The sequence below is a fragment of the Parasteatoda tepidariorum genome, chromosome X2 (genome assembly GCF_043381705.1).
Source record: "Parasteatoda tepidariorum isolate YZ-2023 chromosome X2, CAS_Ptep_4.0, whole genome shotgun sequence".
Classification (NCBI taxonomy): domain Eukaryota; kingdom Metazoa; phylum Arthropoda; class Arachnida; order Araneae; family Theridiidae; genus Parasteatoda; species Parasteatoda tepidariorum.
In genome coordinates, this window is record NC_092215.1 from 10134134 (window position 1) to 10149487 (window position 15354).

At 29.3% G+C, this 15354-nt stretch overlaps 1 protein-coding gene across 2 annotated transcripts in view; it reads left to right on the top strand.

The window, feature by feature from the left end:
- The window catches only part of LOC107439957 (F-box and leucine-rich repeat protein 7), a 153693-nt gene that overhangs the window by 105750 nt on the left and 32589 nt on the right, over positions 1 to 15354 (top strand). For both annotated transcript variants that reach the window (XM_071188143.1, XM_016053089.3), the window contains exons 2-3: positions 4849 to 5345; positions 8225 to 8703. In XM_071188143.1, the coding sequence (XP_071044244.1) occupies positions 4948 to 5345; positions 8225 to 8703 (877 nt within the window). In that variant the 5' untranslated portion in view covers positions 4849 to 4947. The remainder of the gene's footprint in view (positions 1 to 4848; positions 5346 to 8224; positions 8704 to 15354) is intronic.

Below are 15354 nucleotides of genomic sequence, written 5' to 3' on the forward strand. Positions count from 1 at the left end.
ATATATATATATTTATACAAATCTACTTTTTTAAGTGCCTTCCTTCTTAACACTTTCTCCAGGTAAAGAATTAGCCATTGCAGTAGTGAATATTATAGTATATTACGCATAACATGTTTAAAAATGCTAAATTTTGAAAATTTTGTTAGAAACCTGCTCCCTTATTAGAAACTAAGCTTGCCACCCACATTGAAACTGGGCGGACAGTGCGTTTTTAAGGTTATAGAGGGATGAAGGAAACTGTTTTTCGACCCCTTTCAGACATTCCGAAAATAACAAAAACACTGTTTCTTTTCTTTTCTTTATCTTCTTTTTTTTTTTTTTTTTTTTTTTTTTTTTTTTNTTTTTTTTTTTTTTTTTTTTTTTTTTTTTTTTTTTTTTTTTTTTTTTTTTTTTTTGAAGAAAAAGAAGAAGGTGGGAAAAAGATATGATCCTTGAACGATCTGGATAATTGAACAACCAGTTAATCGATTCCATCCGAATACCAGTAAATCGATTCCGAAATGTTGACTTATTTACATTTTTGGATGATTAAATTGAGTTATTGTTGTTACTAGTTTGTTTTCTGTTTTATAATGCTGAGATTTAAAAGTTGCCCATTTCTTAAAATTAGAAGTTTTTGAGATTTTGTTACTAAACTGAGTGCTGGTGTTGATCGCATAACGGAGAAAAATACGAACAAAATTACACAGAAAAGGTTTTTTCTTAGAACGAAAATCAGATGAAGTTGCAACATTCCTTTTTATTTTAAGCTCAGATACGATTTCGATTTTAACACAGTCTTAAAAAACTGTTTGATGAGCTACTTTACAAGATAACAGCACAATACTGCTTTCGTCATTTCTCAACAGAAACGATCTTAAAAATGATGTCCGAACAAGTTCAATGGGCAATCATTGCACACCATATGCTTATATATTTTATTTTTTAACCGTCGTTGAACAGCCGACCCAATTTATGGGTTTACAACTACGAATGTTCAACTACGTAGCCTTGTAATTTTGAACCCAATCCAGAAGACTAGAGAACTCATGGATCAAGTATTGGGAGAAATTTGCCTTCGTGGAGAACTTTTTGATAGAACTAACCCGTATTTGCGTTACATGAAGAGGAAAACCACTAAAATCTCTGATGGTTAGCCTGACGGCAAGGGGACTCTAACCCATGATCCGTCGTCTACTGAGGATATTTTACGTCAGAGCTGTGATCGGTGCGAGCCGGGTGCGGAATTCGTTTCAACCAGCCATCTCTTGTATTCGAACCAGGTTCACCTCATTGGAAGGTCGCTCTATCCCCTGAGCCATTACGGCTCATATGATTATATATGATTACACTTAAAGTATAATTTTACCAAATCATTATGTGTAACATAAAAACTAGACTGAGTAATTTTTTTATTAAATATGCACGTACTCCTATTTTTTTTAAAAATATATAAATATTATAATTCATTTAAAAGATTAAAAAATAACTCTTGCGAATCGTCTCGTAGATAAATTTCTTAATAAAAGTATTTATCACATTTTGAGGCAGTGACCTGAATATTGGCGACAAGCCTTAAAACGTTCTTTAATGAGATACGTAGTTCGTAGAAAAGATTAAATAACCTGTCGATTATGTATCTGAAAGAAAGGTGGAGGGGGTCAAGTTTTGCCCCCTTTGAAATTCCTCGATCCGAATGACTAAAAGGCGTCCGTTTACCAAAAATTTTCTATATGATGGATCGGCTAAAAATGGCCTCTGCATCAGAGCAGCGGCCTCATCTGTGTAATTATTCGAAAAAGAGTTCTTATAGGTTACGTAAGAATTGATCGAAGTAGTTTTAAATGTTACCTATGTCTAGAATTGAAGATTGAGTAGTTCGAGACAAAAAGAAAATTACAAGAAAATAAAATTAAAAAAATGAAATTGTTTCTCAGGCATTTCGAGTGTGGCAAACACGAATCTTATCTTGATCGGCTTCCACAAATTAGACGCGTTGCTCATTTAAAATGTATACTATGTTGTGGGAATACAGTTTCTCTTTTTAGAGAACAGAATGTTTGACTTTCAATGAAGTAAACGTGATTGAGAATCTGATGACCGATTCACCTCCGATGAATTTTCTTGCAATCAACCAAAAGCTATTTTTAATATTTTACGATTCACAACATACCCGGAAACTTAAAAAAGTATTAAAACTCAAAGGCTTTCAGATCATTTTTAACTTGCGATGCAAAGAAATTTTTTCATATTATTTCATTTTAATTATAAATATTCAATCTAGAAAATCTCAAGCAATTTGAGTGCGTTCTATGTTGGGGGAATACAAAGTCTGTTTTTGGTTAACAGAATGTTTGACTTTCAATAAAATAAACGTGATTGAGATTCTGATGACCGATTCACCTCCGATGAATTTACTTGCAAACAAACCAAAAGCTTTTTTTAATATTTTACGATTCACAACATACTCTGAAACTTAGAGAAGTATTAAATCTCAACGGCTTTCAGATCATTTTTAATTTGCAATGCAAAGAAATTTTTTCATATTATTTCATCTTAATTATAAATAGTCAATCTAGAAAATCTCAAGCAATTTGAGCGCGTTCTATGTTGTGGAGATACAAATTTTGTTTTTAGGGAACAGAATATTTGACTCTCAATGAAGTAAACGTGATTGAGAATCTGATGACCGATTCACCTCCGATGAATTTTCTTGCAATTATCCGAAAGCTATTTTTAATTTTTTACGTTTCACAACATACCCGGAAACTTAGAGAAGTAATAAATCTCAAAGGCTTTCAGATCATTTTTAACTTGCAATGCAGAGAAGTTCTTCTCATATTACTACATTTTAATTATAAATATTCAATCTAGAAAATCTGAAGAAATTTGAGCGCGTTCTATGCTGTGGTGATACAAAATCTGTTTTTAGGGAACAGAATTTTTGACTCTCAATGATATAAACGTGATTATGAATCTAATGACCGATTCACCTTCAATGAATTTTCTTACAATGAAAATTAAAGAAGATTTTAAGTCTTAAAAATAGTCCAAAAAAATTTCACGTCTAATGCATTGTTTTATATTTATTCACTCTTTTGAACTAAAAAATCTCAGGTATTTCGAGCGTAGTAAACACGAATCTTATATTTTCATCAGCTTTCACAAATTACACGCGCTTAAATTGCATTGTATACTAAGTGGTGGAAATACATTTTCTATTTTTAGGAAACATAATGTTTGATTTTCAATGAAACAAACATAATTAAGAACCTGATGACCGAATTTCGATACATTTTCTAACAATTAACCAAAAGCCATCTTCAATATTTTACAACTGATTGATTATACACGGATACTTACAGAAGGACAATTCCATAATAACAGACTAGCATTTATAGATTAAAAAAATCGCATTATTTTTTTGAAAATATTTATGAAAAAAAATAAGTCGCTCGTAGCTATGTTTATTATGTGGCCTTAGAAATGACACAATTGCAATTATAATTAGTAAAAGAAATTTTAAAGAAGAGATCATACGAAAAAACTACATGAGTGTTTAGTTTCGCAATTTTTTTTTTCAAACTAATATTAATTTTAAGCACTCAAAACGTGCGGAATATTGTAAAAATAAAAACAGTATATGTACCCATTTGTTTGAAAATCAATAAATTTGCTTAGAAAACAAGCTATTTATTTTTTCATACTTACTGTGGCTAACTGTGTACATAATTACACATGCACATACTTGTGTAATTATGTACACAGTTAGTTATACATTTATGTACACAGTTAGTACATAGTACATAGTTAGTATTATGTGCACAGTTAGTACATAGTTAGTTATGATACATAACTAACTATAATACAGCTCATACTATAACATACATAACTAACATACATATACATAACAACAAATACATACATAACTATAATACAGCTCAACAGGGAAAACTGTGTTTAATGTGCAGTGTTTCACTGCACAATAAGAACTTTATGTATATCTACGTTTTATTACACTCAAGGTAAGAAATAAGTATTTTACTGCAATTGATAATCAACACGTAAATAGTTTTTATAATTACACTCAAGTATGTTTATAATAAAACAAATCGGTTATTTTTTTAAAAAATTTATAAATTGTGTATTTAAAATAGAATACAAGGCAAGATAATGTTTAAAAACTAAGTTTTTGGTGTAATTTAAAAAATTTCTAATTTCAAAATAAATCTTGAAATTTTACTTTAAAAAAGGTATTTTAAATAAAATTTAAATATTGAAAGAATTAAACTGTAAATCGAACGGCGTACTAATAAATGTTGCTAATTTTATAGATGCATTTGCTTTTCGAAAAACAAATTTTGAAATATTTGATGTATTGTTATAAAAATGTTTGCTCACATGTCAATTGAAGTCAACAATAAATGAAAGTTTAAAATTATTTCGTTTTAATGTTTTGAAAAAGAATTGAAACTAAAGAATTGTTAAGTTGTCTTTTCTGAAGAAAAACAAACAAAAATGTTTATGATGTGTGACTTCTAAAACGAATATTTGCTGGGCTTATGGTCATTTTTTAAATCATAATATATTAAAATTGTCGATCAGAGAACTGCATGAATTTCCGCATTCAGAAACTACTATCGATTTATAACAAATTAATGTGTACTGCATGTTTTTTAAATAATAAATGCATTTATTTATGTTTGTACCTTTTCTGAAATAGTTAAAAAAGTTTCTTAATTATACATATCCAAATCGGTAGTAAGATTATAATTAAAAAACATTATGAAACTGTCAATATTGTAATTTATTTCCATTTCAACATTAATTGTAAAGTTAATAAAAGAAACTTTCTTTTTCTTCTAGATATCCAGTTCTATGGTTCTTCTAGATAACAGCTCGCCTCTAACCTCAAAAGCTGTTTCTAACAATATGTTTTCCTCAGTGTAAACAATCTCTTCTAAGATGGCATGCCCAAAGCCAACCATGGAATTTTATTTTAATGAAAGTCGGGAATCGACAACAGACGACAATTTTTCACTGTCATCTACACCAAAACCTCAACTGGACTATAGAGGTTCACTTTATAAGTCTAAATTCGATACCTTATCGTCCTATGGGGGCCGAGCATCTCCTGGACATGATCTAGGTTATCATACACTTTTAACTAGAGATAGTATCACTCCGACTCCAACACACACTCCGACTGCACCACGCAGGACGTTTGACAGTCTGAGTTGCTCCTCTTTTCGATGGAGTGATGCTAATTCATCTATGTGTAACACGTCACCTTATCCAAGAACATCAGATGTTATATCACCTCATCGCAGTCATGCCGCATCATCTGTGCCACCTTCATCAAGGTGAGTTTCTGAACAATGATTTAAAACAAAACTGAGTGATTTTAATTATATTTTAGTTCCATGGGTGGCACAGTTTTTACCACCCTGAGAAAAATCTGTTTTTTTTTCATGGTTTTTACCATCTTTAAAAAATTTGGGTTTGCCGTGGAATTTACTATTTTGGAAAATGAAACTTTTTTTTACTTGTAGTTTTAACATTTTCAGAAAAAATTCTTGTTACTTCTGCCATCTCTGTGAAGAAATGAAAACAAAAAAAAAACCTACTTTTAAGGCGGTATTGTAAACTTGATGGAACTTTCCAATTGCAATTACTTTTTTTGCATGCATATGCAGTTGCAATAAAGTTTAGGCATACATTGATATAATAGATAGTGATAATTTATGTAAATTGTTTTAATATTAAACTAATGATTGCTGGCTCATATTGAAAATCTAATACATTTATCCGTTTCTCAATTTTTTTAATAGTGAAAAAATTTGCTATCCCTTTATTTTAAAAAAATTTAGTTGTGTAGCTAAAATTTGGTAGCAGCATTCAATTAGATCACTTCTCCAATGGTTAAATACTTGCTCCTAGTGCCTAATATTAGATAGAATATCGAAGTTATAAACATTTGCTTTAGTTATAAATAACTACTACCTGTCAATAAAGAAATATGGATTATGATAGTATTTACAAGGTTTTTCCTATCTTTCCAGTGGTTTTTATCGGTAAAAAACTAGTTTTTACCATATCCTGGTAAAAACCAGCTTTCCCTGTGAAAACCCAACCATATTTGTCCGGCAAGATAAGCTTCAAATAATTTTTTCTGAAAATCAAAGTGTATGGTAAATAAACAATAACAGACACGATAAGATTTTTATTGTATTTTAAGAATATATTATGGAGGATAAATAAATAAGTTTTGTTGTTGGGTAAATTTTTCGCTGTTATGCCCAAATATTACAAACATTATTTTTTTTTCCAATTGACATTCGTCAATTTAGGCGTTTAGGGGGAGACATGTTGGTCATTCTTTCAGGGACACCATATTAGGTGGGCCAACGTTGCTCCCACAGTCAGGACAGATAGTGTAGAAAATGAAAGAACATCCATGCCTTGTCCGAGATTCGAACCCAGACCCATCCTGATGCAAGGCCAGTTCTCGGACCCCTACACAAACCGGTTGGCTTACAAACACAGATAAAAGAATTATATTACTTGATTATAACCCTATGAATTACCAGGACAGATGCTGATAATATATTTTCATCAGAGAATTACCGAGTTAACCATTAATTACCCTACATAATTAATGATGTAAAACTTTATGATATTTGAAATTGAAAGAAGTCTTCGATTTAATCATCATTAAATTAAAAAATAATAAATAATTACGAAAAAAATGCGTTAATCTTCGAATAAGTTAAGAGTTTTATAATAATTGTGAGTAAGAATATTTTAATTATCTTAAACATGGGTGCCACTCTTCAGTCCTGGGGACTGAAATCAGTCTTGAGAAACATTGGGGGACTAATGAATTCTATCAATTGAATTCAATTTTCTTTCTTTTTTTTCAATAGAAAAATCTTTTTTTTTTTTCAATAGAAAAATCTTTTTTTTTTTCAATAGAAAAATCCTTTTTTTTTCAATAGAAAAATCTTTTTTTTTTCAATAGAAAAATCTTTTTTTTGTTTTTTTGTTAAAAATAAAAAAATTTTGCATTTTAATGAAAACTTTGTTTTTTTTTTTACAATTATAGAAAAATGATCTAGTAATGATGTTATACTGCAATGAAAGAATGGTTTCGGGACTTTTATTTATCTTCCTTTTGTCAGCTTCACTAAATCTTATTCTTAAAGTTTTCACAAACGGGAGTGATTGAACTTATAATATCTGCTTGTGTTAACAAAATTTTTACGATTGCTGGATCTAAATATGCTACACCCTCCCCCAAAGCTATTGACATGCTGGCCGAAGTTATGTTAAGATTATTAAAAAGAAAAATAAATAAATAAATAAAAACGAAATTATAGTGATAGAGCAAAAAATAAATAATGGTGAAGTGAAAAATAGAAATATGAATAATTTCAGGAAAAAGTTTTTTTTCGAAAAAAAAACATAAAATGAAGAGAAAAATGAATCAAATAATTGATTTCATATGTAAGTTATTTTCAGGAAAAGATAAAGTTGGTGACAGTGAGCTAAAAATTTCTAAAAATTCGGTAAACAACGCTGGACAGCTCACTGGTCAAAAAATAAGTTCAGTCCTAAATTGTTTTTAGAGTGGCACCCATGTGCTTCAATAGTTTCAGCGACATGACATAATGTGCAGAAAATAAAGATGAACGGTCTTTTGGGCGTTCTTCTAACTACTGGGACCATATTTTTCATTTTTTGTAAATCAGAAAATTCGTTGAAAAAGTAAAGTACGTTTGTTCCGCGTCAGCCTCGTAAAACAACTGTTGACTTCTAATATATTTTCAAAAAATACTAAATTTATGAAGTGTGTTAAGCTGCTAAGTGATTTAGGCAAATTGACACATCTCGAATTTATTTGGATTCATTAGTTTTTTCTTTAAATAAAAGAAAAATTTTTAGAAGAAAAGTTTGAAAAACTGCTTTAAAATGCTATGTTCATTTTCTTCAACCTACTTTTGAGCTATGTCCATGTTCTTAAATTGTTCCGCAAAATTCTATTTTTTTTTCCCACGGCTATACTTACTCATTTGCGTGGAGAAAAATCAGAAATTGCGTATCATTGAGATGCCTATTCTTATTTGCAAAGAATATAGTAAAATTCGAGTTTCCGCCAATACTTAAAGCTCAGCTCTCATTAGATAAAATAATTACAGATTAATTTATTTATTAAATAAAACAAACTTCTTTTCTTTTACAGATCAACCAACCTAAATGTTCTAAATACAAACTCTCTACTAACAACTTTTAAAGGAAAAAAATCGCACAAAACTTCACAGTTCGACCGATTACCAGACGATCTCATCATCAAAATATTTTCATTTTTATCCAGTAACTATTTGTGTGTTTGTGCCAGGGTATGCAGGCGATGGTATTTTCTTGCTTGGGAACCTCAACTATGGACTTCCGTGTGTTTAAGTAGTGAAAGAATCCATGTGGATCGAGGATTAAAGACATTATTTCGACTTTTATGTCGGGATTCTCCAACTGTGTGTTTAGCTGTTGAAAGGATATCTTTAAATGGTTGTTGTAAATTAACGGACAAAGGTATGTTTACAATCTCAAAGAAATGTCCAGAACTGAAATCTCTTGAAGTTAAGGGCTGTGCTTTCATTTCAAATGTTGGAGTATCGGAAGTTATCACAAGGTGTGTCAACTTAAACAGGCTTGATCTAACAGGTAAGTTACTCATTTTATTGTTGTTGGTGGTGTTTTTGTGCTTGTCCTGTATAACTAAAAATTTAAAAAACTGCTAAACGTTTATTTAAAGCTGTTATTCGTAACTTCGTTTTGTTTTATTTTTTTAAGAAGCATCTAAACTTGGACAAAGAGTCGTGAATAGTTAATTCAAACTGAAATTAATTATAAAAATAAGCATTATTTCCGCCAAATTTTTTAAAGAATCTCTACTTTTAAGCAAGTTATAATTTGTATCTTATGCATTCTCAATAAAAAATATATCCAATCACTCTACGATTTGATAGAATTCTTCAGAAATCGTAATGCTATTCATAAGAACTACGTCTTAACTCATCCGTATAGTATATTAATCAAAGTGTTAATAATATATTCCAATTATTCTACAAATATAAATATTTCTACATTGTTTCAAAGCTTAATAGATAAAAATAAAGGATGCTTTAAAAGAATCAATAATGATAGGTTGATCGCCATTCAGGAGTATTAGGTAGTATATTCCTCTAGTAAATAGTTGCCTTTTATGAATGAACTGGTTTTTTAATGATCTAGATAGGTCATTTTAAATGTGTTTTCTACGTCACAAAACTTCATTAATCAAAGAATATTCATTATGTCAGCTGATCGCTTTCCCCAAAGCTTTTCTTTTTCAGAGAAAGTTTAAGTCATCATCTGGTAAAGACTATTTTGATTTTTATTCTCGTTGACTTCTAAATAATTAGCATTTTTTCATTTATTTTTGTTTAGTAATAAATTAAATGCCTATTTAAATTACATGTAGAATTTGCACTTAAATTTTAACAATTTCTAAGTCAAATTAAATATTATGTAGAATTTGTACTTCAATTTTAACAATTTCTAAGTCAAATTAAATATTATCTGATTAAATTTAGCCTTTTGAAATCGCTGTACATAATTGTATGATTTGAATCAAAATTTTTTTCATTTAATTTACTGAAATACATGGTTGGCATTTCAACCGGAAGAAACCTATTTCTTCCTGGACTGTGTAAGAAACTGGAAAAAACTGGAAGAAACCGGATAAAATAGAAGAAGAAACTAAAAAATATCAATACAAATGTTTAGGAAATGGATGAAACTAAAATTACCAATCCAAATGCTTAGACATATTATAAGAATAATTTAAATTCACACAAATTAAATTTAATATAGTACCAGGAGTTAAAAGTTTTTCATATCTTTTTAAGATTAAAAAAACATTTATATTCATACAGAATTCAACAAATCCATCTATCATATTATATATCAGTTTGAGTATTCATACTTAACAGTGTTTGATTAAAAAAATTAGTATGCTATTTGTAAATCTGAGTTCAATAAGTTTGTATAGTAGTGAATAGGTTTGTAATTTGTTAATTTAGTAGTATTAATAAAATTTGATTATGTTATCTTGAGAGTTCATTATATAATTATAAAATTATGTTTTTCTATAAACATTAACATAAAATATAGTCAAATTACAGTTATTTAAATTTCTTAAGAAGTTCATTAAATTGCAATTTTTTTTCCAATTGTTCCTATTTGGTTTTCACTTATTTAAAAATCATATGTTAAATCCTTGAAAACTAATACTATTGTTTAAACTTAATCGCAACTTGTAATGCTTAAAAAGCTGTTTTAATATTTGATATTTCTGTCTGAAAAACATTTTCTTCCATTTCTTACACTTTAAAAAAAAAACTATTTTTTCCGGTTCGGTAAAAAAAAATGAAGTTGCTTTAGTACCAACCCAACAAATTTTAAATAAACTGCTTTTAGATTAAAAAAAATATAAGAATTAAATAAAAATACTTGAATCATGTCAAGTAAATTTCTATATTAAATAGGGTATGAATTATATTTGAAATCATAATTCAGAGTGACCGTTTTTTTACACAATAACGCCACTTTTTCTCGTTGCTCAAATAATATGTTTTCTCCAACAAAATTGTGGTTCTATACGTCTCCCACGCTGATGTAAGATTGACCGTAATGCATCTTCTTTTCCAAACCTTGTCCACAAATTACCTGCCTTAGTGATTAAGAGAGAGCAATTGTGGGTGTATACAAAAGACTCATTATTAGACCTTGCTTGCTAAAACCTGCATTAATTTCCATCTGAGTGGGCAAAATTGTAGGTTTTTGGAGTTTGTGTAATTAAGCAAGGCATTTTTGTGCGCTCTATTGTGTCCTGATGAAGGTTGAAGGCTTCTTTTTTTATTCTGTTGAAGGTGGAGCTTTAATATTGTGTACTTTTTACTTTTATTTGATAATGCCGCTATTCGTTTTTTTTTCTTCATGTCTTTCATCTTTGATCAGGTTTACTTCTATTTTTATTGCTTTACTTTTTAGTTTAGAAAAGCGTGTAGCTAACTCTAATGACTATTTTATAACAGTAAATAAAGTAATAACAGTAAATAAAATAACAGTAAATTAAGTATAAAAATAATCTGAAATGCACAGTGGGCAAAAAAAGAATAATAAAAAGTGGAACACCCAGAATGACTCTCGATCTAACAATCGGATTTTCACGTACCGAAACTCTATCGTAATGGTTTTAGAGTATGACATTAAATTCGCTAATTACAAAAACAGACTATATTTTAAGTAAAAAAGATTTCAAAAAAGTCTTTTATTTAAAATATTTTCCTTGAACTATTCAATTGAGTTCATTCAAAATTAGTTTCGTTAAAATTATGAAAAATTTTGTATTTAATGTTTTTCGTCAATTATTAGATAAATTTTAAAAAACTTATGGAATTATTAAAAGTTATTTTTCGGTTGAAATTAATTATCTTTGGCAAAACGAGTTTTTTTTTTAATTTTGTGCAAAAATTTTCAATTCATTTTAAAAAATTTCGAGTTATAGTGAAATACGCAAAATGGGAAATTTACATAACTTTGCCCAAAGTTTGAACCACTCTCCTACAGTAAATAATAGACCCATATTTTCCAGATTGCGATTTCTATATTTTCCAGATTACCCATAATTTAAAAGTCAGAAATCCAAATCCATCGAAAAAAGGTATGTTTATTCAGAGAAAGTACGTTTTTGTGTCTACTTTCGCTTCTATGCCCTAGTTAATTGGGATATTTAAGGTTATGCCCTTAAACCATTCAGAGAAAGTATTTAAACATGTGTAAATCCGATTATTAGATCAAAAGTTTTTCAGAGATTCGCAGATTTTTTTCACGTGCATTCACGTGCTGAGACCTTAAAGGAAAATAAAAAATTTTAGTTCATATCATTGAATTTTAAGAAAATATCCATATTATAGCTTGTAACTCAAGATATGAAGAAGGTTTTTGGAACTAACTACAAAAATAAAACCACTGCAATGCATCATTTATCCATTAATACGGTCCAAAAATTTTGTGTAGCGAATTTATGAGTGTAATTTTTTTTTTCTTTAAAAAAATAATGAAATTGCTAAAAAATTGCTTTAAAAAAATATTGAATTGCTGAATGAAATTGCTTTAAAAAAATATTGAAATTACTATTTGATTTCATATTTTTCCAAGATAACTCATTAAAAACACTGTTTGTCTTGTCATGATAAAAGTAGTCACTGTGATGAATCTCTGAACAATAAAAGTTGGATCATAGATTTGAAGCTGATTGGTGATGGGGTAATTAATAATGGGTATGTTTCGTTTTCTGAATTGTCCGGCTGTCACGAGAACTTCTCCAGACACCAGACTCTCATGCTGGTGATTGATAAGTCACTTCGAATAGGGATGAGGGGTTGATCAATTTGTCTTAGTTTAGATTGGAAGAATCGCGTCCTTTCTTCAATTATAAATTATTATAAATCCCCTTATAATGATAAGAATGATTTTAACCCTGTTTTCATCGCAGCAGTCAACCTCAGACTTTCATTCGAGAGGAGTTCTCTTAAAAACTGAACAGTGAAATCCTCTGAGATCTTTATAATTTCGAGGTAAATGTAAGTGTGCTTTGAAATGATTTTCTCTCCCCTCTCTCTTTCTCTCTCTCACCTCTCTATTTTTCTCTCTTCTCTCTCTCACCTCTCTATTTCTCTCTCTTCTCTCTCTCACCTCTCTATTTCTCTCTCTCTCTCTCTCTCTCTCTTTGCATGATCTAAAAGAATGCCTTTCATATTGGATGTTTTTTCAATTCCCCCTCCCTGGTATTCGAAATGAGTTTACCCTAGTTTTCATAACAGCAGACAATCTCAGACTTTCTGACGGGAGGAATTCTCTTGAGGGCTGAACAGTAGATTCCTCTGAGACTTTTACAACAGCGAGGTATATGTAAATGCCCTTTGAAATTTATTTTCTTTATTATTGCATGATATGAAAGAAAGCCTTTGAAGTTGGACGGAAAGTAGAAAGGTTGGTTCAAATATCTCTTTGATACATAACCCAGAATTCTTGCAGAAATTTTGAACGATTTGGATTGGTTACAAAAGGTGACACTCATTAGGATCTTTTTATTAATTTAAACACTCATTATCAGATACTTTGTTTTAGCTGTTGCCCGAAACTGCTTCTCAAACTAAGCTGTTTGAAAATTTGGAATATCGTTCAATCATCAATAATATTATTCATATAGTCATAATATTGTTCATAGTTGCTGCAACCATGAAAAGTGATAAATTGAACAATATTATCGTATTTCTCATGCCTTGCTTACTTCTAATGCTATTCACGATACTATGGCCCAATTTGAAATAGTTCACGATTCCTTTAAAAAAAATAACGTTTTTTTTTTGTTTTTTTTGTTTGGTTTTTTTTTTGTTGCTGGATTTAGATTTTTGACTTACAAAATATGAGAACTGGGAGTAATCCCCTCCTCATACTTTTTGCAGAAAAGCAGTGTTAATCATACTTAAGTTTAAAAAAGCGTGAATAAAGCACAAATCAAGTACAGAAATGGATAGTTTTGGTTCGCTAGGCAATAACTTTCCTCAGTCTCTAAACATCTATTTAAGATTACCAGCAGATACAATTTAGAATGACTATTATTTTACAGCAATAAATACTAAATATAAAATTTATGCGGGTTTTCGAAAGAAAAACAGATTTAACCCCTCCTCCTTACCTTAAATTTAGTTAAAAACACACGCCACAGGGAACGTGATCCCCTTTTTTAGTCAAGATCGTAATTATTCATTCGGCACAGATAAGTTACCTTAAAAAAAACCTACTACACAGAGAAAAATAGTGCCATAAACACAGTACTTAGCAGTGATAATAAGCACCGGTATAATATCTGGACCGAAATATGTGGGATTAGTTCGAGTAATAATGCACAACTCGTGAGAATAAATAACAGCAAAAAAAATGCTTCTCTTAAACTATAGAATTTTTGAAAGCGTGTTACTTTCTTCGAGAATCATAGATTAAGAAATTTTTTCCTGAAAATTGTGTAAAAAAAAATTCTTTTTCTGTTCTGTTGAATTAAGTTTTAAAAAATGTAAGTTCGATTAAATAATGTGAATAATTCGATAAAAGTAAATTCAATGGTAGAATATGTTTAGATATGCATAAGTTTTTTTTCTTTTTTAAAGCCAAATGGAAATAAAAATCATTTGTTATATTTAGCGGTTTTGTCATTCTAGCTAGAGTATATATATTATAAAAAGGAGCGTTGCACTTTGGACCAATTTTAACTTTTTATTCTTTTATGCAGAAAGTAATAACTATAAAAAATTAGAAATTTTAAGAGAAATGCATTTTATTTGCTTATTGATATAACTTTTTTTTGAATTCTTCAGAAAAATAAAAGTATGAAAAATTGGTCCTTAGACCAATTTTAACTCTTGATTCTTGTGCTGAAAATAACAATTTTAAATGCGTAAAAATTTCATAAGAAATATACTACATATTTGCTTATTAATTAATAATTCTTTTTAGTTGTCAATTCAATTCAGAGACTTAATTATTTTGTCTATTAACAGACACTCAACAAATTATTTTATGTAAAACGGATCCTTTACAAATTATTTATCTTAAAATGTAGACCCTTCATAAAATATTCTATCCTAAAAATGAACTCATTATTTGTTTTTTGTTCTTTTTAAACCAACCCTTCACAAAATTGTTCCTTTGAAAAACATAGTGGAGGGTCCATAATTTTCAAACTACAACTCCTTTACAGACATGTTTTTCACAAAAACAAGAACTTATTTGTCACATTCACTGAAAAAAAACTCAGGAAGTAAGAACCAGATTCCAGACTAATTTTAACTTTAGAAAACTAGGAATATATTTTTCACAAAACAGGACCTTTCACAAAAAGACTGGAGAGACCTCGATCTTGTAATTTTTCGCAGAAACAGGACCTTTCACAATGAGACTAAACAGACCCCCAGTTTAGTTATTTTTCGGAAAATTATGTCCATATTTTCACAATTTTTTCAAGGGTTAAATATTTTACAATATTTTTAAAGCATTAAGAAGTCGCCTAAGTTTCGGTAACTCAAAATGCATTTGAAAATGTAGTTCTAATAACTTGCAAAGATTCCTGTGAAAGCATGTGAATATCTCAAATTGTATCTACTAATTAACACTTGCTGCAAAAACAATGATGAATTGATTGTAATTAACTAAGAGCCACGTTGAATTTGATTGATCATCATTGCTATTTTTATTCTCTAGTTCATACTC